This window comes from Sus scrofa, chromosome 2, assembly GCF_000003025.6.
Source record: "Sus scrofa isolate TJ Tabasco breed Duroc chromosome 2, Sscrofa11.1, whole genome shotgun sequence".
Classification (NCBI taxonomy): domain Eukaryota; kingdom Metazoa; phylum Chordata; class Mammalia; order Artiodactyla; family Suidae; genus Sus; species Sus scrofa.
This window is the reverse complement of record NC_010444.4, coordinates 2,590,001-2,617,401: the sequence shown is the minus strand read 5'-3', so window position 1 is coordinate 2,617,401 and position 27,401 is coordinate 2,590,001. Positions and strand designations below refer to the sequence as shown.

General features: G+C 57.3%; 1 protein-coding gene across 1 annotated transcript in view; it reads right to left on the bottom strand.

Moving 5' to 3' along the window:
• The window catches only part of SHANK2 (SH3 and multiple ankyrin repeat domains 2), a 499,107-nt gene that overhangs the window by 399,558 nt on the left and 72,148 nt on the right, over window positions 1-27,401 (bottom strand). The window contains 5 exon segments of the mRNA XM_021082645.1: window positions 186-353; window positions 1,168-1,319; window positions 13,000-13,108; window positions 15,190-15,261; window positions 18,630-18,833. Coding sequence (XP_020938304.1) covers window positions 186-353; window positions 1,168-1,319; window positions 13,000-13,108; window positions 15,190-15,261; window positions 18,630-18,833 — 705 coding nt within the window.

Below are 27,401 nucleotides of genomic sequence, written 5' to 3'. Positions count from 1 at the left end.
CCACTGCAGGGGGCACCTGAGAAACCCGCGCCTTGGCCAGGGGGACTGGGCCCCGCGCTGGGGCCCCTGTGCGCAGGAAGCACCTGGTCCCATGCTCTATCGGTGTACCTGGGACGGTGGGCATCTGGAGCCACCGCCCTAGCCCTGCCCATCGGGATAGCGGGGGAGGGGCGAGCCCCGCGCACCTGGTGGATCTCGTGCCAGCCGTTCTCATCCTTGCAGCTCACGGCCGCGTGCTCGTGGAGCAGCAGCTCACAGCAGCAGGGGTCGCCCCCGACGACAGCCGTGTGATACAGCGGCGTCAGGCCGTAACTGTCCTTGTAATCCGGAGACGCTCCCAGCTCCAGGAGGGTCTGAAAAAAAACACCAAACGTTGGGCCACCTGGTACCAGGCATGCACACGAGCTTACACGACTGGGAGACCCAGAGGCCTTCTGTACACGTGGCGCTCCGGCACTGCCTCCTTCCGCCCTGCTGGACCAGGGGAGAGCAGTACCGGGAAGGCAACATTTGCAGGAAAAAGGTGTATTATTTTGCACGTAAAAGTACAGTGTAAGCCATCACGTGTGCATCCTGAAGGTGGTGAAACGAGCAAGCCTCGTCTCCAACACGGATTTCCGCGGGAGCCAGCTGGTGAGCGCCGCTGCCAAGAGGTTGAGAAATCCATAACTTTACAGAGAAGTACTACCTTGGGGGCCACTGCCACAGCACTGGGTCCCCTCCCTTCCTCACCAGGGCCCTGGCAGAAAGCGGGTTTGGGGCATGCACCCTGCTGTGCAGTGCTCCACGGGCACAGAGACAGGGCAGGAAGGGCACACTGGAATTGGGTGGGCGGAGGAAGATGGGGGGCGGGGGCATGCCCGAGCATCCGCTTTCAGTGTCGGGGCAGCAGAGGCAGAGATGAGCCTAGGGGCCCGTGGAGGGAGGTGGGTTTCAGCTGCAAATACATCCCTTTGGCAGAGACAGAGGGAAGATGACCTATGTGAACCAGATTCTAAGAACAACTACAGCAAGGAGGGGGAGGGGGACAAGACAGCACGTTCAAGCTCCCTTTGGAACCGGATCTGGGGTGCCCTCAGGTGGCCGCTGTGGGTGGGGAAGGGGGACAGGGCAGACGCAGGGGTAGGACGAGGGGACATCACTGTGTGAGGCAGGGCCCGTGTGTACCTTCAGAGCCATCAGGTTCCTGGCTCGGGCGGCTTTGTGCAGCGCTGTCATGCCATCTTTGGCTCGGAAGTCCAGGTGGGCCCCGCCGTTTCTGAGGGCTTTGATCACCTCCACGGGGTCGTCCAGCTGTGCGGCCAAGGTCAGGGGAGTCTCTAGGGGCCCAAATGCACGCATGTTAGAAGCAGCTCTTGGGGAAAAGCAACCAGGTCCCATCAACCGCCCCCCCCCCCGCCACACACACACACACACACACACACACACTTAGCCAAGTTCAAACGTTCCAAATTGAGCTTGACAACTGACCCCAGGGCATCAGGGCTCCCAGCCACCTGCTGACCCCAATTAGCATGGCTCTGGCAACCCTAGTGATGATGGCAGTGACGTGGGGACGGAGCCAGGGCTCAATGTCATCGCCTCTGGGCTCTGAGTCCAAGACGCCACCCCTGCTGCCGCTGCCCTGAGCACACAGCATCCTGCAGCCCCAGCCAACACTCCCTGCAGGAGGAGGATGTGTCAAGGTTGCCATTAAAGAACAGAAAGGCAGACACCTGCCTCACCTCATTTCATTTCACGACACCTGTGGGTACCTCGGTAGATGCCAGAGGTTGAGCTGCTGGAGTAACATAAACAAGACACAGAGTCATGCCCCGTAGGGATCTCCACCTGGGTGAGCAGGGACCCCGGACAGTCACTGTGATGGGCTGGGGCCAGCGCAAGGCAGGACCCACTGGTGAGGCGGAGCAGACGCCCAGGGGGTGGGGACAAGGCACCGACGGCCCTGGACCCGTCTGCAGGTGGCTGTCGGTCTCAGCTGCCCTCGCGCGCCCGCCATCCCCGTCGAGCAGAGCGTGTTACTCTGATGTGGCTCGTTGGAGAGGCTCTTAGAGCACAGAGACAGGAAGGAGCATCACGACCCAGAAACACGAGTTGTTCTGTCTTAAGCACATTGTGCGAGTGAGAGAACTGGGGTGTCCTTCCTGGGGCCAAGTTCCCTCTGACCACTCATGGCGGTCACCCCACCCTCCCTCCCCAGAAAAGGCAACTTCATTACGAATTGAGATGACTCCCATCCAGTTTTAATTCCTACACTTATTTATCCATACATGGGCACGGCTCGAGTGCTTTTAAAACTCGCTCTTGGAATCCCTCGGTGCCTTGAGTTTCGTGGTGAGATGTGGGGCTTTAGCTGCTCCTGGTAACGGGTCTGGAGTAGGCAGACCCCCCGGGAGTCTGTGTAAGATGCAGTTTGGTTTTGTTTTTGGTTTTGCTTTTTAGGGCCACACCTGTGGCATATGGAAGTTCCCAAGCCAGGAGTCCAATCGGAGCTACAGCCACCGGCCTACACCACAGCCACAGCAACGCAGGATCTGAGCCACATCTCTGACCTACACCACAGCTCACGGCAATGCCAGATCCTTAACCCACTGAATGAGGCCAGGGGTCGAACCCGCAACCTTATGGTTCCCTGTCGAATCCGTTTCTGCTGCGCCACAACAGGAACTCCCTGTGTAAGATGCAGTTTATAGTTCTCTCCTAAGAGAAATGATACGGGGCTCACGAGTGCCTCTGCCACACTCTGCAGGGTGCCTGCCAGAGCCATGTTCTCATGAAGGAGGTTAGAAATTCGGAGTTTTCTGGGACAACTAAGGGACCACGGTATGAAGTGGACATGCCCTACGCAGAAGACAAAGGCCAGGAAAGCGTGACACGGGACGGGTATTTGGGAGGCAAGGCCAGCGGGGAACACGGGCAGAGACGTGAAATGGGGCAGACGAGAAGCAAACCCAGAGAGAGCCTCTTGCCCAGGGGAGGCAGGGTGGGGCCTGGGGCCTGGCATGGAAGGGACACTGCGGGAGGGTGATGCGTGAGGGAGACCCGAGGAGGGCGTCAAGGATGGGGGCCGTCAGGAGCCGCCAGCCACCACCCGCCAACGTCAAGTTCTTCCCGCAGCTCCTGGAGTTTGATGTCAGCGCACATTGGGGCTGATGGCTTCTCGGGCAAGGTCAGCCTTCCAAACGATTCTAGTTTTTCTTTCTGATCTGGCCGTCTGCACGTGGCCAGTGGAAAAGCAAGGGGTCCAAAGTGTTTACGCGGCACTATTTTCATACCCTGATGACCTCAGCATCACCGTAAAATGAGAACACGGTCTCAGAGGTGGCAGGGCACGGCGCAGTTGGGTATCACAGACCCTCAGGCCGGCTCTGGCCACGTGAGCAGGTGGAGCAGAGGAGACACCCTGTTGACGGGCTGCGTCTCATGAACGAGACGGGACCGCCACCCATTGGACATCCAGGGGCACGGAGTGACAGGTGTTGCTTCTAGAAGGTTCCAGAGGCCCTCTTCCAATAACAGACAGAGACGTGAAATGGAGCAGACGAGAAGCAAACCCTTCTCAGACCCAGCCAGGACCCACCCTGACAGGGTCAGAAGAACCCCCGGCTTGCAGCTCACGTTCAGGAAGAGGGCGTCCAATGAGACCCCATGTGGGCGGCTGGGAGGGCACCCAGAAGATGCCCCTCAGGCAGCTGCACACCGGTGTCCGGGCGGGGCCGCCCCGTCTGCGCAGCCGGGTACCGTGCGATCCCTCCAACGCGCGCTGCAAAGTGACCGTCACCTGGCACCGGGGCGCCTTGAAAATCCTTCTCTGCTTTTGCATTTCGAAATTTCTTCAGTTTTTTAAAAAAATACACAAGCGTAACCTCAAACGTGGACCAGTCCCTCTCATCTTTGGAGAGGACTTTGAAGACCGAATTCCCTTTGACCTGGGAACTGCCTGGAGGCGCTCTGGCTCCGGGAGTGACCAGGACGCACCTTGAAAAGAAGGCTTTCGGGTGGGAGGATGGGAGGTCCCTAGAAGCATGGCAGGAGGGCACTCGCGACATGGCTTCAGGTCTGTCCTCTTGGAGGAGGCAGAAGGGCAGGTGGCAGGAGGCTATGCGGGGGTGGGACAGCGGCCACCCCCTGCAGCTGGGAGTGTGTGCCAGCCCAGGTCTGGGAAAGACCGGGGGAGCCATAAAGACAGCGCAGCCCAGCTCTGCTACCAGAAGGCTGGGTGACCTCCAGCACGACCCCATGTGACGTTCTTTCTTAGCAAGAGACGGTGCACCCAGGATGCAGGACAGGTGAGATAATTAAGCACGTGCAGACCTCCTAAGCGCTCTGCCCTATGCTGGGGACTGTGGCTATTCTGGGGGAGAAGGGGGCAAGCCTCCCTAAGCTATTACAAGACAGACGGACCCTCAGGTAGACAGAGGGATGGGGGGGTAGACATGAGAGTGGACGGGAGGGAGGGAGGGGGTGGGTAGGAGGACAGACAGACAGAGATTCGAACCTATGCACAGACAGAGATGAGTTAAACAGAAGGGATTTTACTATTTGAGCTCAAGCTGAATAAGGCAGCACACACCGTGCACTCCGTTTATCTTAGTAAATAATTAACCCGCAACTGAATATAAAGCCCATCCCTGCATTACTCCTAATTGAGAGATGACCCCCGCCCACCCCCTGCACCTGTCCGGCTCACCCCAGACCCAGGTGGGAAGGCCCTGGCTCTGGGGCTGGAACCTTCCTTCGAGTTCCAGTCTGGGCTCAGCTCTTACAGAAGCCCTGAACCCCATGCGGTGCGGCTTCCCCAGTCTGAGCCCTGGCTCAGCCCACAGGAGGCCGTGACTTTAAACAGACGTCGCCTGAGGGGGCAAAGGACCCACGGTGACAGCACAGGTAGAATCATTGCTTCAGCTTCACCTGGAAATAGATCCCCCACGAGACACCCGAGAGGCCAGCGTCACTGCAGAATCGGGGCTTTTGTCTTCACTCAGATAAATACACCCTCATTTTCCTGAAACAATCCATTGGATTCAAACATGCAGCTCTAAAACACGACATCCAAAATGCAGGGCTCTGGACAGTGACCCAGGAAACTTTTCGGACCAGGAAGGTCAGCAAAAGCCATTTGTCCTTGTTTTGTTTTGTTTTGAATAGGGCTGCACCCGCGGCATATGGAGGGTCCCAGGTTAGAGTCTGAGTCAGAGCTGTAGCTGCCAGCCTGCACCACAGCTCACAGCAGTGCTGGATCCTTAGCCCACTGAAGCAAGGCCAGGAATTGAACCTGCGTCCTCATGGATACTAGTCAGATTGGTTTCCCCGAGCCACGACGGAAACTCCAGCAAAAGCTATTTGTGACCAGACTTGCTGAACCTCCAGTGACCTCAGCCAAACCTCAAAATTCCCAGGGTCCAGCGAGAAGAAACGGGGGTTTGGGGATTTCTTCCTCATGACCCAGAACCGTGCTTCTCAGACTTCGGCCCCTGTGACTCAGGCACGGAGCTACTTAATGCACAGGGTGCTCGGGCTCCATTCCCAGAAGGGCTGAGGTCCTGCTCCGCTAAGAGTGACCCCGGAGGTCCGAGGGGCTCGCTCTGCTGGAAGACACTGCCTCGAAACCTTGACGGCACAGTGACACCCCGCGGCCCCAACCTCAGACACCCACTTCATGGGTGTGGAGCGTGACCCCAGGATTAGTGTTGTGACAACATCCCTGAGCGCTGTTTAACACGCAGCCGAGTTTGAGAACCACTGCCCTAACCACCCGCTAATTCAAATGCATTCTGTGGATGGCGGCGCGTGGTTAGAAATACAAAATCGGGAGTGTCCGTTGAGGCTCCGTGGGTTAAGGACCTGACGTGGTCTCTGTGAGGATGGGGGTTTGATCCCTGGCTTCGCTCAGTGGATTGAGGATCTGGCATTGCCACAAGCTACAGCGGAGGCCGTAGATGCAGCTCAGATCTGGTGAGGCCGGGCTGTGACAGTGGTGTAGGCCGGCAGCTCCAGCTCTGATTTGACCCCTAGCCTGGGAACCTCCATATGCCACAGGTGCGGCCCTAAAAAGGAAAAAAGAAAGAAAGACATGCAAAATCTTGGCCCCAGCACAAGAGCGACAGAATCAAGGTGGACAGTCTCACGAGATGCCCAGGTAACTCACAGACAGCGAGTCCCAACACGGGGACCTAGGGCGCTGTGCTTCCACTTTATCAGGTGTCTGATTGGTAACAAGTGAACCAAGAAAAATGGTGGTGTGTTCCCCCCCCACCACCGCCCGAGGGTCTATCTCTTTATTTACAAGTCTGTAGGACCATGGGGAAACTAAGAGTCTTTTAAACAAGTGGTGCTGGGTCAACCGGACTTCCACATAGGCTCAAATCCTCATGACATTAGCTTAGGCGCTATTTTTTACATACGAAACCCAAAACACAAGCCACAAAAGAAAAATAGAGAGATGTTATCGAAATTTAAAACTCTTCCACAACAAAATATACCATCAAGAAAGCAGAAAGAGGAGTTCCTATCAGGGCGCAGCAGAAACGAACACAGCTAGGATCCACGAGGTGGGCGTCGGATCCCTGGCCTCGCTCCGTGGGTTAAGGATCTGGTGTGGCCATGAGCTGCGGTGTAGGTCGCAGACGCGGCTCGGATCCCACGTGGCTGTGGCTGTGGGGGAGGGCAGCAGCTGTAGCTCGGATCCGACCCCTAGCCTGGGAACCTCCATATGCCTTGGGTGTGGTCCTGAAAAAAAAAAAAGACGCCTTTGTATCAAGGACTGCACCCCAAAGGCCAGAGGCCCCCAGACATCTCTGGAGCCGCTGGCTCCTCGGCCCTCAGGCTGACCCCACGGCACTGGGTCATTTGTGCGTCTCGGACCCCCTGCAGACGGATGTTCACAGGGTCCCAGGTCTGTGTCCCCAAGGTGCTGCTATTTCTGGGGCGTTTCCCATCAGGACTCCCCTCAGGGCTATGACAGGACAGCAGGCTGTGGACCAAAGGGCACCATCAGTGGACAGGGACCTGGCGTCGGAGAAACCCACTAATTGGGCCGTGTGGGAGCTGGGCAGGGCTCCCCAGGAACCTGGCTGCGGGGACCTCTCAGCCTGGATGACAAACATCAGCCCAGAAATGAATGGCAAAGCTGGATCTTATAAATGAAGCCCAGACTCATCGCAGATGCAAAAGCGGCCCAGTCAATGCATATTCTCTTTCCGGCTTCTCATCACGACGCTTCAAGGGCTGAAAGATGTCTCTCGCTTTATTACAGCCCTGCTTCTGGCGCACCTGGGCTGCTTTCAAGTGTAGGAAGACTGCGCAAAATAAAAGCCCTAAGTTTTGTTTGAGTCGTTAGTTTCACTTTTTTTATCCGGACTTGAAATTCCACCCGTCTTGTCCCAGAGGTTCCGACCAGAACAGGAGACGAGGCGAGACCCCAGGGGTGAGTCTGTTTCTTTCTGCCACTTTCATCATCGTCCAATGAAGTTTCCATCGGGACAGTACCAGGCAGGCGGCTGGAGTAACAGGGGCTGCTTTGTTTTCATTTGACAGGTCATTCCTCTTGGATTTAATTATCTCCTGTGCAACCCTCCATCCAGAAGTGTCGCCACGTCCCACGCAGGTCCTGGAGCCTCACCAGGAGGCCGGAGAACCGTGCACGTGGGCTTAAGGCCCCTGGCACGTCCTAGGCTCAGGAAGGAAACTGCATTCAACTCTCTGCTCTGGATGCAAAGCCTGGTTTCCAGCCAGATTCTGCGGCTCACAGGGTAGCTTTTGAGAAAGTCACAGAACTCAGCCTGGGTCTCTGAGACACAAACACATCCTGCGGTTGTCAGAGCCACTGAGACAACGGCGCAGCATCTGGAGTCAAGGGGGGGCAGCTCTGCCAAGGACCCTCTGCACCAGCCCCGGTCACAGCCACGACCCGCCAGTCACAGCACGTGTGAAGGGAGCCTACTGCCAGCCTCCACGTCCTGGGGTCCGAGGGCAAGCCAGCCAGCCTCTGCCTCCTCCCTCGAGGTCCCCTGGCATCCGACCTCCACTCTTAGAGCCCCCGGCTCCTCCAGGGACACTGGCCCCGCAGAGGACCTGCCTCGTGGAGCACAAGGACAGAGCCAGATGGGCCTCCACGCCCTGGCCACATCGTCGGCCCCAGTAGGTCCTTGTTTAGCCTCAGGTGTCACTATTAAGTGCCCCTGTCACTCCTTGGGGGACCGCTCTAAGGTCCAGCATGTCTGGGGCCAAGGGCTTCTTGGACGTGGACCCTTCGCACAAAAACCAAGGTCATCCTGGAAAACTGGGACAAGCCGGTCACAGGACCGACTGTCCCCACAGCAGCGCCCTGTCCTCCCTCTGGGTCCACGAGAAGAAAACAGGTCCTGAGTTTCCATTGTGCCGCTGACAGAGGAACATTCTGGAGACTCTCCCACGGCTGACTGCTGGCATGCGTGGGTCATGCGCTTCACCTAACACTCACGTGTCCCCAGCCTGTGGCTGCTGTCCCCGTGGAGTGGACACAGGCCAGAAGGGAGGTGCGCCTTTCCCCTCCGACGTCAGGCACCGCCTCTCCACCGAGCCTGGGTCCCTGCCAGCGTTTTCTCTGTGTCCCGCAGGGTCGCCCCCCTGCCCCTCAACCAGAGCCGTTGGCTTCTCCCCCGAGCTGGGGACATGAGTGAAAATTCTCAAGACGTGGCGAGTGACGCCGGGGGGCTGGGACGCCCTCGGCCTCTGGTTCAGAACGTTCTCCCTTCACAGCACCCCTTTAGCCTCTGGCTCGTTGTGCAGGTATTTTTTTTAGTCTTAAAAAAAGCCACTGAGAGTTCCCCTTGTGGCACAATGGAAACAAATCTGACTAGTGTCCATGAGGATGCAGATTCGATCCCTGGCCTCGCTTAGTGGGCTGAAGATTCAGTGTTGCCTTGGCCGTGGTGTAGGCCGGCAACTGCAGCTCTGACTTGACCCCTACCTACCCTGGGAATTTCTATAAGCTGTGGGTGCAGCCCTTTAAAATGAAAAAAAAAAAAAAAAAAGCAAAACAAATAAAAAAACAACCCAATGTGCCTGATCACTGTCAATTTTGCCCACCCCAAAGCGTGGACACAGATGTTTCTAACTGCTTTATGCATCATTGTCAAAGCTTGGAAGCCACTGAGATTCCCTTCAGTAGGTGGATGGGTAAATAAAGCATGGTTCATCCAGGCAATGGAATATTACTCAGCACTGAAAAGGAGCTATCAAGCTATGAAAAGATAGGGAGGAAACATCAATGCACACGAGGGAGTGAAACAAGCCCACACGAGCAGGCCACACACTGTGTGATTCCAACCACCTAGTGTTCTGCAAAAAGCAAAACCATGGACACAGCGAAGAGAACCACGGTTGCCAGGATGTCGGGGCGGCGGGATGAAGAGACAAGCACGGGGTTTCACGGCAGTGAAACTCCTACAATGCTGCTGTCATGGTGCATCCGGGTCCTGACACACGGTCTTAAAGCTCAGCCGCCAGGCAGCCCGAATGGTAAAGTGGATGTCTGTCAATAACAAGGTATCGGATAACAAGGTATCAGAGCTCCCCTGTGTCACGGTGGGTTAAGAACCCGACTGCAAGGGCTCGGATTGCTGCAGAGGTACGGGTTCAATCCCCAGCTCAGCGCAGTGGGTTAAAAGGGTCCAGCAGTGCTGCAGCTGCGGCTCCGATTCCATCCCGGGCCCAGGAACTTCCATCAAAAAAAAAAAGTATCACTTCTGATTCATTGGTGTAAGAACAGCCATGTTAATGCAACATATTACAACCGGGGAGCCCGGGGTGGAGAGGTGGTTATGGGACCCCCAACCTGTTCTTTCTCCTGAATTTTCTATAAACCTAAAACCGTTCTAAAAAATAACGCCTACTCATTTCAAAGCATGGGAGCGAGAGCCAGAGAAAGCTGTGTCTCACACAGAGTATTAGCTACAAGAAGCAAAACCGAAGAAGAAAACTACCACTTGACAACCACCAAGGGCGAGCTGGTCAGTAATTCTGTTTTAAATGTGCAGCTGAAAATAAACCATGATTCCTCATGTAGCTGCCCAGACCGAAACCCGAACCCAACCCCTCCAACCCCTCTGTTTGCCCCCTGTTGATCCCCGGGTGAGTGAGATCAGGACGAAGGCCGGCAGCAAGGACGCTGGGAGACACCTGTCCTGTACTTGACCGCCAACCTGACGGGGACGCGTCCTGGGTCAGTGCCTTTGCTGGAACGCCTGCCCCTCGTTCTGCGCTATCACTTCACACGGGTTAGAAGGGAAAAGAGTTTCCGCTTTCTTCTCTCAGCGTTGCTGCTTCCTGATCAGGGGCCCAGAGGCTGTCGTCATGGAGACAGTCCAGGAAACCCCAGCGTCCACTTAACCCCGTGCCACCTTCCCTGCGGGGCACTGCTCCCGGCCGAGTCTGTCCGAGGCCTGGGCCGAGTGGACAAGGTCTGGCCTCGGTCTTATCCTTCCCGGGTCCCTGCTGCTTGGCTGTCACTGCTGTCACACTGACACTGTCCATCGCCACAAGGGCTGTGGCTTTCACTCCAGGCGGGGCCAAGAGAAACCGGCTACCCTGAGGTCTGTGCTGCTGCGCTGCCAGAAGCTAAGGCAGGGTCGGTCCTGGAATAACAGCCATCGAACGCGTGGAATCCAGAACATACCAGGCCGGCAGGAGCCCAGGCCAAAGGTCCGCCACTGCCCCTGAGGGCCCAAGTCCACGCTCAGGAGTCCCGGACCCGTTGGCCAAAAAGCCTACGTGTTGGAGCTACACTGTCGTGATGGACAGAGCACCTCCCCCCCAGCTCCCTCACAAGCTGGGAGCCAGCCCGGGTGACAGAGCTCAGAGCAGCCTGCAGACTGAGGGGCCAGAACCACTGCTCTCTGCGTGTCACCCCGCCCAGGTGCTCAGAGCTTCTGCTTGAGCACTTGAGCATGGGCTCCACCTCTGCTGCCTGCCCCAAGGCTGCTGCCCCTGCGGACAAAGCAGCCCCACAGCTGCCCGGCCCCCGGCCAGACTCTCTGCAGGGGCCACGTGCCCCCACCCGCCACACACCCTTCTCCCGGCCCTGGGCCCTCGCCCCATCACTCCTGACCTTGGAAGTCAGGCTCCCCGCAGGGACGGCCAGGCGTCTTCCTCGCAGGGTCCCCACCTCGGCCTTGTGTTTCACTCCGCCTGGTCAGGGCGCCCGGGAGCCCAGTTTGTCCTCGTCCCCTGCACACAGACTCTCGGCCTCCCTGTCTCCCCAAGGGTCCGCCTGGGCTGGTACCTGCTCATCTTCAGCCAGGCCTCTGTGCTCGGCCCCCGCCCACGCTGCCTCGTCCCTCACACGTGCTCTGCCCCCTCCAAGCACACACGTGAGCTGTTCTGTCCCTTGGCATCTCGGGCACCGAAGCTCAGCCGCTGGCGGCCCTGCTCTCACGTGGCTCACGGTTACATTTAGGAGACGGCATCGACGGTGCAGCCGCCCGTGCACGGCCGGATGAGCACAGGGTGGCCCTGCCCCCAGCCTCGGGGCTCGGAGGAGCCCCCACAAAGGATGAGAACACTCATTCTTTAGCTAACGAGCACATCGGGTGTGGGTTCGGTGACTGCGAGCTGGACGCAGGTGTGTGACGATGGCACAGGATGGGTTCGTCCACCCCAAGGGGACGGGGGAGGGCGGCCCCCACTCACGAGTCCAAGAGGAATGAACGCTCTCAGCTCAGCATAACCTGCCTGCCTGGGCGAACGCTCTGGGTTGCCATGGAGACCCTCACCTGAGCCACTCGCGGCTCTCATGGCAGCCTAACCTCAGCACAGGCTCACACGGCACGTCCCACCTCAGGGACATTGTGCGATGTCTGGAGGCACCTTTGGTGGCCACAGCTGGGCAGGGAGTGTTGCTGGCATTTGAAGGTGAAGGACAGGGATGCTGCAAACATCCTACGACGCACAGGACAACCCCCTACCTTAAAGAGCTGCCAGCCCCACGTTGGAATGATATTCAGCCCTGAAAAAGGAAATCCCGCCACGTGCAAGACTGTGGCTGGACCCTGAGAGCACGATGCCGTGTGAAGTGAGTCAGGGAGAGGACAGACGCCAATGAGCTCACTCACCCATGGCATCTAAAACAACTGAACTCAGAGAAACTGCACAGACTGGTGGTTACCAGAGGCAGGAGATGGGGGCGAGTGAGCCGGGTGGGGCAGGGCGGGGATCAAAAGGTACCAACTCTTCCAGTTGGAAGGTAAGTCCTGGCAATGTCACGTTCAGCGCAACGCCTACAGTTAGTGATACGGAGTCACGTGCTTGAACGTTGCTAAGAGAGCAGATCCTAAAAGTTTTCATCACCAGAAAAAAAAAAAAAAAAAAGCCTAACTACAGGTTGGGGGGGGAGTTTAACTAAATGCACTGCGTCTGATCATTTCCCGTTATATTTACCCGCCAAATCATTCTGTTGTACACCTAAAACTAATACAAGGTTTTGTGTCAACTGTGCTTCAACAAAACTGGAAACAAAAAGAGAAAAGATACAAGTAAATAAAAACGAGTGTCTGTTGGCAACAAGAAAGGACTGTCCAGCCCTAGTGTCAGCAGGGCGAGGCTGAGAGCCCGGTAAGGTTTTACCCCCCATGTGATCAGAGACCCCACGGACTTGGTTTCCAGGAAGCGGGGCCAAGACATGGATACACACGCATGCGCATGTTGTGTGTACTTCTTCCAGGGCTGACACGACAGCGCCCCCGTGTGGTCACTCATTCTCCCAGGACTGGCACGACAGCGCCCCCGTGTGGTCACTCATTCACTCGCTCACTCAACTCAGGTGAGCTCTGAGCACCTGCTCTGTGCCAGGCACGTGCTGGCTGCTGGAGATTCTGCGGAGCAAACTCGAGATCCCAGAGGAGGGAAAAAACACGTTAAAACCCTAGTAAAGCACGAGGCTGTGCCTGCGCTGTAATCTGAAGGACAGAATCACTTTTTCTCCCTGAACCTACACTTCAGTGGGGTGGCCTGAAGTCTCACCTCCAGTCTCCAGGTCATGGAAATTCGGGTCCAGGCCGCGTTCCAGCATCTTGACAATCTTCTCCACCGACCGATGCTGGATGTGATCCATGCATTTTTTCAGATTGGCCTAAAGAGAAAGGGGAAAACCAGCCTGTCTTTACAGAGGAACGTGCCTCCAGAGCCACGGGAAGGCTCCCGACGAGGTCCGCTGCCTGCCTCCCCGGGCCCCACGGCAGAGTCGTTCTGCGTCTGGAACCCCAGGGCCATGCCTGGAAGCCAGTGGGTGGCAAATGCAATCGGCCTGTCCTGGATGAATGTTCTGGACATCTCCCATCATCCCTGTCTCTGCTGAGAGTCACAGGACCTTCACTTTCAAAAGCATGACACCTGCACCCCTGTGTTCACGGCAGCCCTATTCACAGGAGCCAAGACACGGAAACAACCTCAATGTCCATTAACAGAGGATTGGATTAAGAAGATATAGTACAGACATACAATGGAATATTACTCAGCCATAAAGAGAAAATGATGCCATTCGTAGCAAGGTGGATGCAACGAGACATCCTCATACTAGGTGAAGTAAGTCAGCGAGAGGAAGAAAAGCACCATATGATATCACTTAGATGGGAATCTAAAACAGAGCACAAACGAACCTATCTGCAGAACGAAACAGACTCACAGACACAGCGAACAGACTCGTAGTTGCCAAGGGGGAGGGGAGGGGGCGGGATGGATGGGGCGTTTGGGGTTAGGAGATGCAAACTGTTACAGGTAGAATGGATAAGCAATGAGACCCTGCTGCACAGCACAGGGAACTCTATCCAGTCTCCTGGGAGAGACCAGGATGGAGGGTAATTAAGACAGGAAATGTGTGTATATGTGTGACGGGTCACTCTGCTGTACAGCAGAAATTGATATAACACTAAATCAAAAATAAATGCATAAATAAGTAAAAATTTTTTTAAAAAGGATGAGCCACCCAGACTGCTTTGAAAAACCACTGTTTCCAGGTGCAGCCCTGCTGCCCCACTCCACCTCTGGTGAGCAAGGCCCAAAGCCCCTCATCTCCAAAAGGGCAGCCTCCATGGAGTGCGAAGGGGCCCCACTCGCTCTTAATCCCCCTTGGGGGAACCCCGTGACCACGAGGCAGAATCAGGGATGCTGGGTCACCAAGCGATTCAAGGGGAGGGTGACATTACTCCCCATGAGACAGAGACGACCAGGGCCTCATCCCCAACCGGGCTGCCCACCTCCTCTGCAAGGAAATGGCTTCCGGGCCATCTCGCGGACGGCCTGGGCCGCGGGACGTGAATGGCAGCGTCCAGAGGCTTCCATTGGTGAATCCCACATCCTCAGTGGCCCGCTTCCCGCCTCTACCCACACCCCTCCGCAAATAAGCCCTGGGACCCTTCAGCCCACGGACACAGGCTGGATCTCCACTAAACTCTTTCTGTACATCCTGGGACCAAAAAATTAACAAACACCCAAGGACAAAGGACACACCCCGTTTCACTTGACAGCTTCCTTGCTGTTCACTAATGGACCTTTCTTCAGACGCACAAACATGCTTTTATCTCCATCTCAGAGGTAATAAAAAAGGAGAACTGGGAGCTCCCTGGTGGCCTGGGGGGTTAAGGACCTGGCACTGTCACAGCTGTGGCTCAGGTTTGATCCCTGGCCCGGGAACTTCTGCATGCCATGGGTGTGGCCAAAAAACCAAACCAAACCAAGATGAAAAACCCAAACTCGGAAGTGCCAGGCTCGGAGTCTAAACATCCCTGTCCAGGCGGAATCCAGTGCCAGAGGAGTCGGGTGTCCTGTGGGGCCCGAAATTCTCCCTGGCTGCCCGCGTGCGTCTCAGCTCCACGCAGGTCGTCTAAACAGCCTTTAACCACCAGAGTGGCCGCAGCAGAAACCTCTTCAGTGCTGTCCCTGTTGTGGCAGCAATGGCTCAGCTGGAACAGCCACCTCTCCTCCGGGAAACTCCCAGAAGGAGGGGAGCAGAAGGCAGGGCTCCAGCCTCCCCTCTCCGGGACCCTGCTTCCCTTCTGCGCAGGCACCTCACGGGCCTGCCTCCCCCGGGAGGAGACGGCGCGGTGTGCGGTGGGGCCCGGCGGCAGCAAGGGGAACCCTCTGCCCGGAGCTGCCTGCCCTCTGAAGATGAGGTCACCGCCCAGAATGCCTTCGCGACGGCCACCTCTCGCTCACCTTGGTGTGCAGCTTGGCCAGCTGCTTCTCGTCCAGGTTGGACTGTTTATACACCCGCTTCTTGTAGCGAAACTGGCACAGACACAAGAACAAGAGAAAACCGGGTAAATACTTCACCGGGCTGTTGAGAGGAAAGAACCTGCCTTGTCCGTGGCTATTTCCCCCCTGGAGGGGGCGCCCTACCCACCCTTCCGGAGTGAAATAAACGACTCCTGTTACACTGCAGACTCTGACCGAGGAAGAGCAGCTTCTGCTGAGATTCTGCTGCCCTTCTGGCCAGAAAGTCACAAACGGAGGCGTTCCCATTGTGGCTCAGCAGATTAAGGGCCCGACTCGTATCCATGAGGACGCAGGTTCGATCCCTGGCCTCGATCAGTGAGTTAAGGATCCAGTGTTGCCGTGAGCTGGGCTGTAGGTCACAAATGCGGCTCAGATCCCGTGTTTCTGTGGCTGTGGTGTCGGCTGGCAGCTGCGGCTCTGATTTGACCCCTAACCCGGGAACTTCCCTAGGCGGCAAGGGTGCCACTGAAAAAAGAGAAAGTCACAAAAAAGAAACAAGAATCCGAACCCGCTTTACATGCCTCCTGTGTCCTCGACACCAACTTTATTTAACTCGCGTGAGAAGCCCCAGCCTGGCGACGCCCCGCCCTCAGCCTGCAGCCTCCGCCTGGGACCCCGGCGCGTAGACTCACTGCCCCAAACGGCAGGGCCTCCTCTAGACTAGAAGAGACGTCCTGGGACCAGAGGGGCACCTTGCGCAGGTGCAGCGATGGTGCCCAGGAGGGAGCCCTGGGGCGCGGGCTGCTTCCCCACCCCCAGCGCCTTTCGCCTGAGGCCGCCTCCCCTCCCAGGGCGCCTGGCCGCTACTGTAGCAGAGGCACCACGGCGGGTTGGGGAAGGATGCTGGTGAGCTGGGAGTCACTAGGATTCCAGGCTGAGACATCGCTCCAATTCCAGCCCCCCTCCCACTGTCCCAGCAGCTCAGCAACTGGGCTGGACGCCCCCACCCCCACCCCCACCCCCACCCCCGAGTCTCAAACTCAGTCTCCTTGTCCGTCGCGTGGGGATCTAAACACAAACTCCCAGGGTGGCCCCAAGATTGAACCTGAGCTTCCTGGCACAGAACAGGTGCTGGGCAGAAGCTGTCTTATCTGCACCCCTGCCCCCCATTGCTGGGCGGGGGATGGGGGTGAGAGGCAGGCTCAGGGCAGGGGCAGGCTAAGCCTGAGAGTCGATCCAGAGCAGTAGCTTTTTATTGTTCTCTCCACTCTGCTCCAAACCAGACAGCCATCCCGCAGCAGACAAAATTCCTTGGTGGCACAGACCTAAACAATTTATGTTTGTTTGTTAATTTTATGGCCACACCCGCAGCCTATGGAAGCTCCCTGGGCCAGGGACTGAATCCAAGCCACAGCTGCAGCCACTGCACCAGCCTGGGGATTGAACCTGCACCTCCAAAGCAACCCGAGCCACTGCAGTTGGATTCTTATTCCACTGTGCCACAGCGGGAACTCCAACTTGATTTAAGTGCCAAAATAAACCAGTGAAATCAGGAAGTCCCGTGACACACAGGCCGAGCAGCTCCTGGATGAAGTGTGCCGACGTGAACGGCAGGGTCCACCTGGCGGGAGAGGACGCAGCCCGTTTTAGGATCCTGCAGCGTTCCTTCTGCGGCTCAGCAGCTAATGAATCTGACTGTATCCATGTGGACACAGGTTCGATCCCTGGCCTCGCTCAGTGGGTTAAGGATCCGGCGTGGCCATGAGCTGCGGTGTAGGTCGCAGATGAGGCTTGGATCCCGTGTTGCTGTGGCTGTGGTGCAGGCCGGCAGCTGCAGCTCCTTAATTCAACCCCTGGCCTGGGAACCTCCATATGCTGCATGTGTGGCTCTAAAAAGCAAAAAAAAAAAAAGAAAGAGTCCACAACACCCCGGACGGGAGCAGAGAAGATCCTTCCCGGAGCCGCAGGTTCACGGCTTGTGGCTACAGAGGGAAGTAGGCTCAGAAGCACAAACGCCTTTTTCTGCTCTTGTCTCCGTGTTCCCTAAGCAGCCGCCGTGTCTTACTGAAATCATCCAAGGCAGAGAACGCCCATCCACGCCGGCCCGGTGAGTCCAGCTCCGGGCCCGGCTCAGCCCTGCCCAGCGGACGACCCGGCAGGACGGTCCTGTGCACGGGCCCCCACCCCCCACCAAGGGAGGGCTGGTTCCGAGCAGATCTCCAACCAAGGGCTTTTCCATGGGTTCCCATTTTTTTTGGATGTGCCTGCAGCATGAAGAAGTTCTCAGGCCAGGGAGCTTGCACCACAGCAGTAACAACGCCAGGTCCTTAACCCGCTGAGCCACCAGGGAACTCCAACGAATCCCCATTTCACAGACGAGCAAACTAAGGTCAGAACAGGAAGTCGCGTGACTCCCCAGTGGCACCTGGCCTTTTCTGCCATGGCAACTCTTCTCCCTGGTCCTACACGATCCACCTGAACGGGGATCCCCAAACCTCAGCCTCGATGGCACTGGCAGACCCAGGAGCGTGCAGACGAGGAGCCGCCCTGGTCCGCGATGCCTCCGACCTCAGAGTCACCCCCTCAATGGCCCAGATGCCACCTGTGGTTCCACCCTCCCAGGCTCTCGCTGCTGACAAAGCAGACACGGATGTCACCACTTGACAACAGTGACAGGTGTGGCAGTAGTAGACACGCCCACACTGCCACCTCTCCTGTGTCGCTGTCTCAACAGATCACGTGGAAACACCGGATCTTGGGGTGTGGCAAACTCGGGGTCCCAAGGGCAGGGACTGGGCACGCTTTCCGTGGGCGTAGGGCTGCCCTGGACACGTGCCCTGCACTTCGGGAGGCAGCCCCAAGAGCACATGACTGGCCCCAGCAGTTCAAAGAGTCCACTGGGCATCATGCTTCCGCTAAGAGCAGGGTGGCCTCTGGCTCCCCTGTGCCCAGGGGAGGAAGTCTGATTTGGGGAGGCAGAAGGAGCCCCATCCTGCACCCTCAGGGCTCACAGGTCTTGGTGACACCAGCTGGGGTGAGGCCCGTGGTTTGCTCCCACCCACGTGTCTCTCCAACAGAGTCATCAAATCCACAGTGAGAAAACAAATGGCTAAAAACGCACAACAGCCCACCAATCACAATCAAATTAGCTGTAACCTCAAGGCAGCAAATTAAATTTCTTTTACGGCTGCACCTGCGGCATATGGAAGGTCCCAGGCCAGGGGGTTGAATCAGAGCTGCCGTGGCAGGCGCACACCACAGCCACAGCAACATGGGATCCTTAACCCACTGAGCGAGGCCAGGGATCAAACCTGCATCCTCACGGACACTGTGTCGGGTTCTTAACCCGCTGCGCCACAACGGGAACTCCCCACTTGTTTAAGAGTGGAGCTGGGGGGTGTCCTCCCCGCCCGTGCCCAGGCTGTAGGCGGGACCCGTACCTCCAGCGAGGGGATGCCCTTGCCGGTGGGCTGCGGGTACTCCCGCAGAAGCCGCTCCTCATCCAGGAACTTGCCGTGGCGCCCGTCGCTCGCCGGCTGGAACAGCCCGTAGTTCAGAATGTCCTTCAGGCTCTGGTTCAGCGAACACAGAATCCGCTGCTTTGCAACCCACACCGTGGCATCCGGGTTAAATCGAATGCACTTCTGCAGTGGAGGGACAAAGACACCTGGTTAGTGACGCAGGAGGCCACCTGGGCACGTGGCTGGAGATGCCAGAGGGGCTTCCATTCCGTCCTGAGAGCTTCGCTGCGCCCTGGAGCCCCCGGCTGTTCAGGGTGAAAGAGTAAGACCTTCTCGGCGCTTTGGTGACCATTCGAGCGGAAGCGCAGGTTCACTCGCTGTCTCCGTGGCCTCCCCGCTCACCCCCAGCTCTGCTCTCTCAACCACCTCGGGCAGCTCTCTCACTTATGTGGGGCTTCTCAAACGTCCACACTTGTTAAAACACGGATTGTCACCCCTCCCGCTCCCCGCAGAGTGTCGGAGGCAGCGGCTCTGGGTCGGGCCCAGAAGCCGTATTTCTCACCAGTTTCGAGGTGATGCTGTTCCAGCCGGGCCAGGGAACAGACGACCACCGCTCGAGCAAATTGCAGTGTGGCCTGACTGTCTCATCTGACACCTCAGACGCAGAGGGGCACGGCCTCTGGCAACCACCCCGATAGGAACGCCCAGGGCACAAGGGACTGTGCCCCTCCTGCCTGACCCGGAACCTACAGCTGTAAAAACACTGATGCCAGCCCTCCCGAGCCACAAAGGAAGGCAGTTGGGAAAAACGGCTTGCTTCTGAAAGCCTATCACTCGTCATGAAAGTTAATTTTTGAAAAAGTAACGCAGTATGGATAGCACCTGCAAACCAATCAGGGACACTTTTCAAAAACACAGCAGCGCCGCTAGGAACCGGACAGACACGACCTGGTCACGCTCCCAGTCCCTGCTGTGAGACTCGCCCGCCAGCCAGGAGCACACGCGGGAGGCCAGATCCGCTTCTGACCTTGACTTCTAACTCTTATCCAGTTAAAACTCTCATCATCAGAGCCTCAACAAGAGCTGGGTCGCAGTAGAAGCATTCAGAAACTGCGAGCTCTACTGGCTGTGGGGCTGAAGTCAATTTTCCGCAGGTGGATTCTGTGCGCCCAAGTACATGCATGAGGCCGTATCTCGTATCTTCCTGAGCCTCCGCCTCGGCTGAGCTCCTCCTTGCTGGTAAGATGACCCTGCTACTCCAGACAATGAGGTTGGTTCAGCGGGCAGCCCGGACCCCGCTGCTGGGAAACCCCACCCCGTGCGCCTGAACGTGTCTGTCCCTCCCCAGGGGTGAAGGCTGAACCCACAGGGAAGATGAGAGCACCTCTTGGGGCTGAGGGGGGGTCGGGGCCAGCTGTGCCCTTCAGGGACTGCCAGCCACAGCCCCAACCACCCCTGGCTGAGTGAGAAGAACATCTGAAGACCCCAACCCCGCAAGCAAGCGTGAGCAGGTGTGAGCAAGTGGGACAATTCCTGCTTGGAGAATCATTGCGACCTCTGTCTCCCATGACACGGGCACCCAAACTCAAGCTCCCTTGGATATCAGCCTCCAAAGAGGGCCTGAGGCCCCCCATCCCTCACCTCAGCCAACAGAAAGGATCCCACCAGCAGGTGAGCAGAGCACAGTCTGGGAGTCACCTCCCGGGGATCTGTGTGGCATCTGTAGAGGAGCCCAGAGACTGGTGTCCGCTATCACTGAGTGGACAGGGCTGGGGATGCTGAGACCGTGTGGTGCACAGGCCAGCCGTGCACAAAGAAACCCCCTGCTCCAAAAAATGCCAAGAGGCCCCCACTGAGAAACTTCTGGAAGAAGGAGCTTGGTGGTCAGAAAGGCTTGGGTTTGTGGGCCAACTGCATACGCTAAGCTTGTGATCCTGGGCAAACTTAGCAACCCAGGACTCCAGCTTCTGTGATGGAAACCATGGCAACCTCATAACTTGTGGGGATGTTTTAAGGATCGGATTGAACACAGATAATAACGCCGTTACGGGTTGAACTGCGTCCCCCCCAGAAGAGAAGGGTTCTTGCCCCTTAAGGAGCTCAGAGCTTGGAGGGGTGTGATGCTGGCGCTATGGGGAGGTTGATGGTGGTGAAGGCGGTGAGGAGGGTGCTGGTGGTGCTGACAGGGCTGTTGGCGACGGTGACGGTGAACCGGACGCTGATGCAATGGCCACGATGGTCCCACAGTCACGGGTGACACTGACCGACTCCTAATACGCCAGAAACTGTGCTAACTGAGCTTACCTTCGTCACAACTGTGAATGCCAAGTATTACTGTAGTCATGAGTATGGATATAACATGACGACTGCATCAGTAACTATACTTAATATGTTCTTAAATTATAATATAAGTATCATTATTCCCATGCCCAGATGGGGAAGCTGAGCCTCCAAGAGTCATGCAACCACCTCAAGGTCGCATGTCCAGGAATTGGTGGAAGTTCAACCTCAGCCTGGTTCCCGAGTCCTCGCTGTTTGACGGACGCGTGATTTCCTCTCCACAGCCGCCCATGGCCCCTCAGCGCAAATTTTAAGACACGGGACAGTCACCGAGAAAACGGAAGAGGCTCTTCCCGCCCAGGTCCTTTGTGGACCGCTGCCTTTGTTCAGATGTCCCAATTACCTGTCAGTCTGCCCCAGGGTTGAACGCTGGCAGCTACAAGGGCGAACGCGTTTAACCTCCACCGTGAGGGAGAGGGTTTGAAAGACGCTGTATAATTTTTTTCAAAGAAGTAGACGCTAGGCTCTGAGATGCTTTTAAAAATAGACAGTGACAAAGCTCGAGGCACGTGGGGCTGGGCAGGTGAGCCACCGCTGCATCTCTGGGCAAGAGCAGAGGAGAGCCGCGAACGGGGCGTCCTTCCCGCCACCTCGGGCTGGGCTCCCGGGAGGGTGGACCAAAGAAAGGCCTCCGAGGAACAACAGAGCACTTCAAACAAAGGTTTTTACAACAAAGCACATCAAACAAAGGTTTTTTACCCCGGTGCGAATTCCCAAGGCTGAAAAGAAGCTCTGAACCAGCTCATCAGCCTACAGCGGTGGAACAGCCGCTGGGCTCTGGGGACAAAGGAAGGTGCTGAGCACGAAGCCGAGTTCACAGGGCAGTAGGACGCAGGGAACAGGGTACCCGGCCACAGCTGAGTAACTCCAGGGCGGGCTGTTCACAGACACCTGACCTAAGAACCCAGCCCCCCCCCCAAATAGGTGCCCTCCCCACATCTCCCTCCCCATCTCAGGGGCAGGACCTCCTCCCATGAGGAGTTCTCGATTCTGCCTTGCCCTGCACTTCTAGATCCGTCTGGATTGCGCCACCGCCTGCAGTGCTCGAGTCTCGGTCTGGCCCTCACTGCTGCCAGCAGCGTCCGTCCTCTCTCCCCGGGTTGCTCTTAGCCCCTGTGCTGAGCTCACCCAACACAACCCGATTCCCAGCAGCCACAGGGTCCCCTCTCAAGCCAAGTGCTCCCATATCCCGCCTGTCAGTGCCCAATGCCTGCCTCTGCCCGTGCCCAGGCCCCATACACGCATGCACTGGCACACACACACACACACACACACACACACACACACACACAAACGTGTGTATAAACACACATAAACAAAACACACAGACACACAGGCACCTGTATATGAACACATAAAAACACACAAATGCAAACACACATACACACAAGCACACACACACACTCTAACAATGCCCAAACATTCACGGGCCACCCTCTGGAATGACAGGTCACATGCACTCCTGGGCACCTGTGCCCGCAGCTGAGCGTCCTCATCTGCCAGCTGAAGTCGCACACACACCTCCCAAGAGGGCCCAGGACGTGCCCTCCCTGTGGCCGCCTCAGCCCGAACTGACCCCTGAGCTCCCTGAGTTGAACCCACTGCCCACGGACCACCCACGCTCATCCGGCTGCCCCCGCCCCCTCCCGCCCAGCCTGTGGGTCACAGTGCCACCACCCCGCATTTCTCTGGCCTCCTGGGAGGTGAGGCGGAGTGTTCTTAGCTTCACAATGGTCCCCCCTCCCCTGACTGACAGGTAGCCGTGGTACCTGTCACTCCCTGGTCTCCTGCTGTGACATCGGATCCTTCTGAGACCTCCCGGTGCGTCTGGGCTGAGCTGGTGGCTTAGGATGCAGGATACTTGCGAGAAGACGCAAGGCCTCTCCAAGAGGCCTGTCAGAGGGCTGCTCCCCCACCCCCAGCAGAGCCCTCATCGCGGGGTCGGGTGGTCCGGGGAGGGCGGGCTGCCGACAGGGCAGAGAAGCACACACTCTGTCCGTGAGATGGGGGTGGTGACCGACCCCTCCTTGATGTCAGGAGTCTGGGGCAGCCCGGCGTCCAGAAAGCTCTGGGACGCCTGCAGGCCGCTTCAGCGTCCCCACGAGGGAGGCGCCCTCAGCCAGGTAAGCGTCCGCAGCCTTCTCCAGGCCACGGCCCCGCCCTCTCTCTCTCAATCCGCAGGCGCCACCGACCGCCTCCCTACCCCACCCTGAGTGTGAGATGCTGCGTGAGGACTGGCTTTGTCCCTCTCTTGCCATCACCAGACCTGCAGCTTAGTAGCTGCCAATGGAGCCGAACCGCACGGAACACAAAGTGCCATCAGGATGATGGAACCCAGCAGGAAAGCCAGGTCTGGGCTGGGTCGGGACCAGGACCAGGACCAGGATGGTGGGAGCTGCCATTTCTGGGGCCTGCTCGGCCCCACATGGGCTGGGAACTCGTCATCTCATCGAACGAGGCAAAACCCCTGAGCTGTGGCCGCTGTGCGGTTAAGCCGCACGGAACTCCAGCCCTTCTGCTGGCCGAGCTCCTGGTCAAGTTCACGCTGACCATGAAGAGCGAGTCCCACTCTCCTAAGTGGTCAGCATGACGTGTAGCTGTTCTGGGAGACCAGAGGCTGAAAACCCGGACACCGGGGGAGGCACACGGGGCCCTAGAAATGGAGCAGCAGCCCCCCCCCCCGGCCGCATGGGCCACGGGAGACCCTGGGTCTGTGCGTATGAGTCCGCTCGGGCTGCTGTAACAAACACCACAGCCTGGGCAGCTTAAACAGCAGACAGCCTTGTCCCCCGTCCTGGAGGCTGGCGTCTGAGCCCCAGGGGTGGACAGGGCTGCTCCCTCCCGAGGTCTCTCTCCTGGGCGTGTGGACGCCCGTCTGCCCCCCGTGTCCTCGCAGGGCCATCCCTCTGTGCGTGTCTGTGTCCTGACCTCCTCTTCCTCTAAGGACCCCGGTCCTGGGGGATTGGGCCCCACCCCCGTGACCTCAATTTACCTTCATCACCTCTTTAAAGATCCCCCTCCCCAAGTACGGTCCCAGTGGGGTGCTGGGGGTCAGGATATTGGGGGACACAACACAGCCCATCACACTGTGAACATGGCCAAGTCTCTGTCTCACCCCGAGGGCCCCACTGGGGCCATGTCTGTGTAGCCAACTAAGTCACGGCAGGCCACCAAATCTGGTGCCTTGGGCTCTGATGTGTCTACGGGACAAGCTGGCCTGCAGGACAGAAGCCAGCAGAAGCTGGACAAGGCTGTTCTGAACACAGCAAGAGACTCTTGTATAAGCGAGTCGATCACTTTGCATATATGCTCTGGGCCTGCGAGAGGGAGCTGCCGACAGGGGCTGTTCTGTAAGATGCCGGAAGGGTAGGAAGCGGCTGGACAGAGCTCGATCACGCGGGGAATGTGACACCACGTGCAACAGGTACTGTTAGCGAGCTGTCTGGAGGCCGGGGGACGAGCATCCACAATCCAGGCTGAATCATTTGACCCGTGCAGGTCCCTCCCCTGCCCTTCTGCCCACGCACGGTCCTCAGGTGAGTCTTAAATCCAGCTCGCTCTTGCCTTCCTCCCAGAAAAATCGAGACGAATGCCAGGGCTGGGGTTGCAGTGACAAAGCACTCGGGGGTCCTGGTGCCGGGGGGGGCCTCCCTGCATCACCCCAGGCAGGTTACAGAGATGGAAGTGAAAGGATGAAAATGCAACCTAACCCTCCCAGAACCCAGGAAGTTAATAAAAAGCTCTAAATGCCCCCGAATTCCAGACCCTGTTCCCTGCCAGTAAATAGGAAGAAGGTCACACTTCCTATTGTTCCAGGGCCTGCTATCCTGGCTTAAGTAAGATAACAGGAAATGAGTTGACTAATCGCTTATCTGGATTCTGTAAAACTGACTAGCGCCATAGAAGAATTGATTACACATTGAAAGCCCTAGTGACCTTTCTCAACTGCAATCTGTCACTCTGCCCAGGAGCCCGCGCAGATGCGACCTCCGGAGCTATTTTTAAAATGATTGGTCCACGGAGCGCGGGCTCTCGATGTTTTAAAATGATTGGTTTGCGATGCACAGGCTTTGTTGTGAACCCCACAAAAGCTGTCCCGGTTCCGCACTCGGGGCCGCAGTCCTCTACCCCTGCGTGGCCTACGACTGTGGGCCCCAGCGCGCTTGGAATAAAAATCCTCTTGCTGTTTGCATCAAGACCGCTTCTCGTGAGGGATTTGGGGTGTCGCCTCTCCCGAGTCCGGACGAGGGGGATTTTTCCTTCTACTGGCCTTTCAGAAGCACAGACCCCAGTGAGGACAGACACCCCGGCCCTGAGGCTTGTTAAGCTGCATTCAGTAAAGAGGTCGGATGTTCTGGAAAAAAAAAACCGCTTCTGAGAACATCCGTCCTAACACAAGAGGCTCGTTTCACGTCACCCCCGACGCCTTTACGACGCGCTCAAAAGACCCACATAAAGGTACATGGAGCGGCGCCCTGGCCTCTCACGGCTGTTGTATGTGCTGTCTGTGTCTCTGCCAGCCTCTGCCACCCAAACCGTGCCTGGGGGTTTTCAAATGGCATCGTCCCCATGAAATACTGCTTTGTGCTGTGGACCAAGACCCATCAGGCTGTACTCGAGGCGGCAAAACATCAAGATGCTGTCATGGGAAACAGGTGAAGGCACATGTTTCTACGCCCTGAGGGAAACGCTGGGGGACCTTGACCCAGGAAGGACAGCCTGAACGGAGGAGGCCGAGGGCCGCGAGCTAGGGCTCCGAAGGTTGAAACACCAAGGAAGTCCAGCTGGCCCTGGATTTGTCTCTCCACTCAGAATAACACTTTTCAAACAAGCAAAGCTTGACAGCAGCCCCTGGTTGCTGCGGTGAAGTGGCAGGAGGGGCCTTTAAGGGGCCAGCTAGGGGTCCTCTGCCACTGCCAAGGCCATAGGCAGGGACAGGCACCGGCTGGGCTCTGTCAGAGATACATGCCCTCCTTGGAGGAGAGTTAATTCCCCCTGTTGGCATCATCATTTCAGGCAGGACCAGAGCAAAGCAGAGGACGTGCCGCTGACCGGAGAGGACCTTCTGGAATCAGTCAGTGGGGGTGGGTAAGAGTAGACGGGGGTAGAATTAAACCGTCCTGACTGCAGACACAAAGCCCTTGCTGTGCGCCCGTGGGCCACGTTTAAGCAGCTCTCTGCAGGAAAGCATGCTCAGCAAGAAGCCCCTTTTGCTGTCACTTCAGCGAAGCTACACTGTAACTCATTTTTCAACCAGGCATTTCCACGTTTTATTCTTCTCTGGCCCAAGCGCACCTTTCAAATCTTTTTTTTTTTTTCTTCTGTTTTTTTCTTTTTTGGCTGCTGAGACATAAGGCATTCCCAGGCCAGCGATCAGATCTGAGCCACGGTTACAGCCTATGCTGCAGGTGCTGCCATGCTGGATCCTTAACCCGGCCAGGGATCGAACCTGCGTCCCAGGGCTCCAGAAACACCACTGATTCTGTTGCACCACAGAGGGAACTCCCACCTTTCAAATCGTTTAATCACACAATACCTGCCTTAACCTGTCGGTTCCTTCCGCAGATCGAGGAAGCAGAAATGAAGGGTGACAGGTGACCCCATCGCTTCCTTAGCTTCCCCTTTGGTCATCTTCCGGACAAACTTCATGACCAGACTGTGTGAACAGGAACCATCTAGGACGTCCCGCTGTGGCGCAGCGGGTTAAGGATCCAACCGCAGCGGCTTGGGTCCCTGCGGAGGTGCAGGTTCGATCCCCAGCCCGGGGCACTGGGTTAAGGATCCAGGGTTGCCGTAGCTACGGTATATGCCGGTTTCCATCCTTGGCCCAGGAACTTCCATAAGCCATGGATGTGGCTAAGACAGAAAACCTCCAGGGCAAGAATGTGGCAGACCTGACCCCCAACTTAATGATCATTTGAGATTTCCTCAGTTTCTGTTTACAAGTTTCATGTCCTAGAAGAATCATCAGAGGTGGTTTACGGGGAACTCTGAGGCCACCGTCCCCCCAGATGGCCAGCACTCTGAGTAAAGGCACCTCCCCTTTCTTATCAACATGTGTGGGTGTGGGCAGGTGGGGCGACACCCCCCCCCAATCAGTAGCACATCAAAGGCATCATCATCTTATATTCTCCAGGAGGCGGTATTAGCAGCCCCAAGCCCTAAGAGAAACGCCCAGAACCTCAGACCCGCCCCAGCGTCATGCAGATGCCAGGGGCGGGGCTGGAATGAACGGTTGATGAGTGTCCACTTGACCCACAACCCAGGATGGAGCCGAGATACCGGCGGGGGCGGGGGGGAGGGGCGGGCAGCAAGAAGTAGATTCTGTGGGGAGAGAGGGGGACGGGAGACAGCAACCCCATCAGACGGGGACGGACGCTGTGCTGGTTGCTGTGCCCACCAAGCGAAATC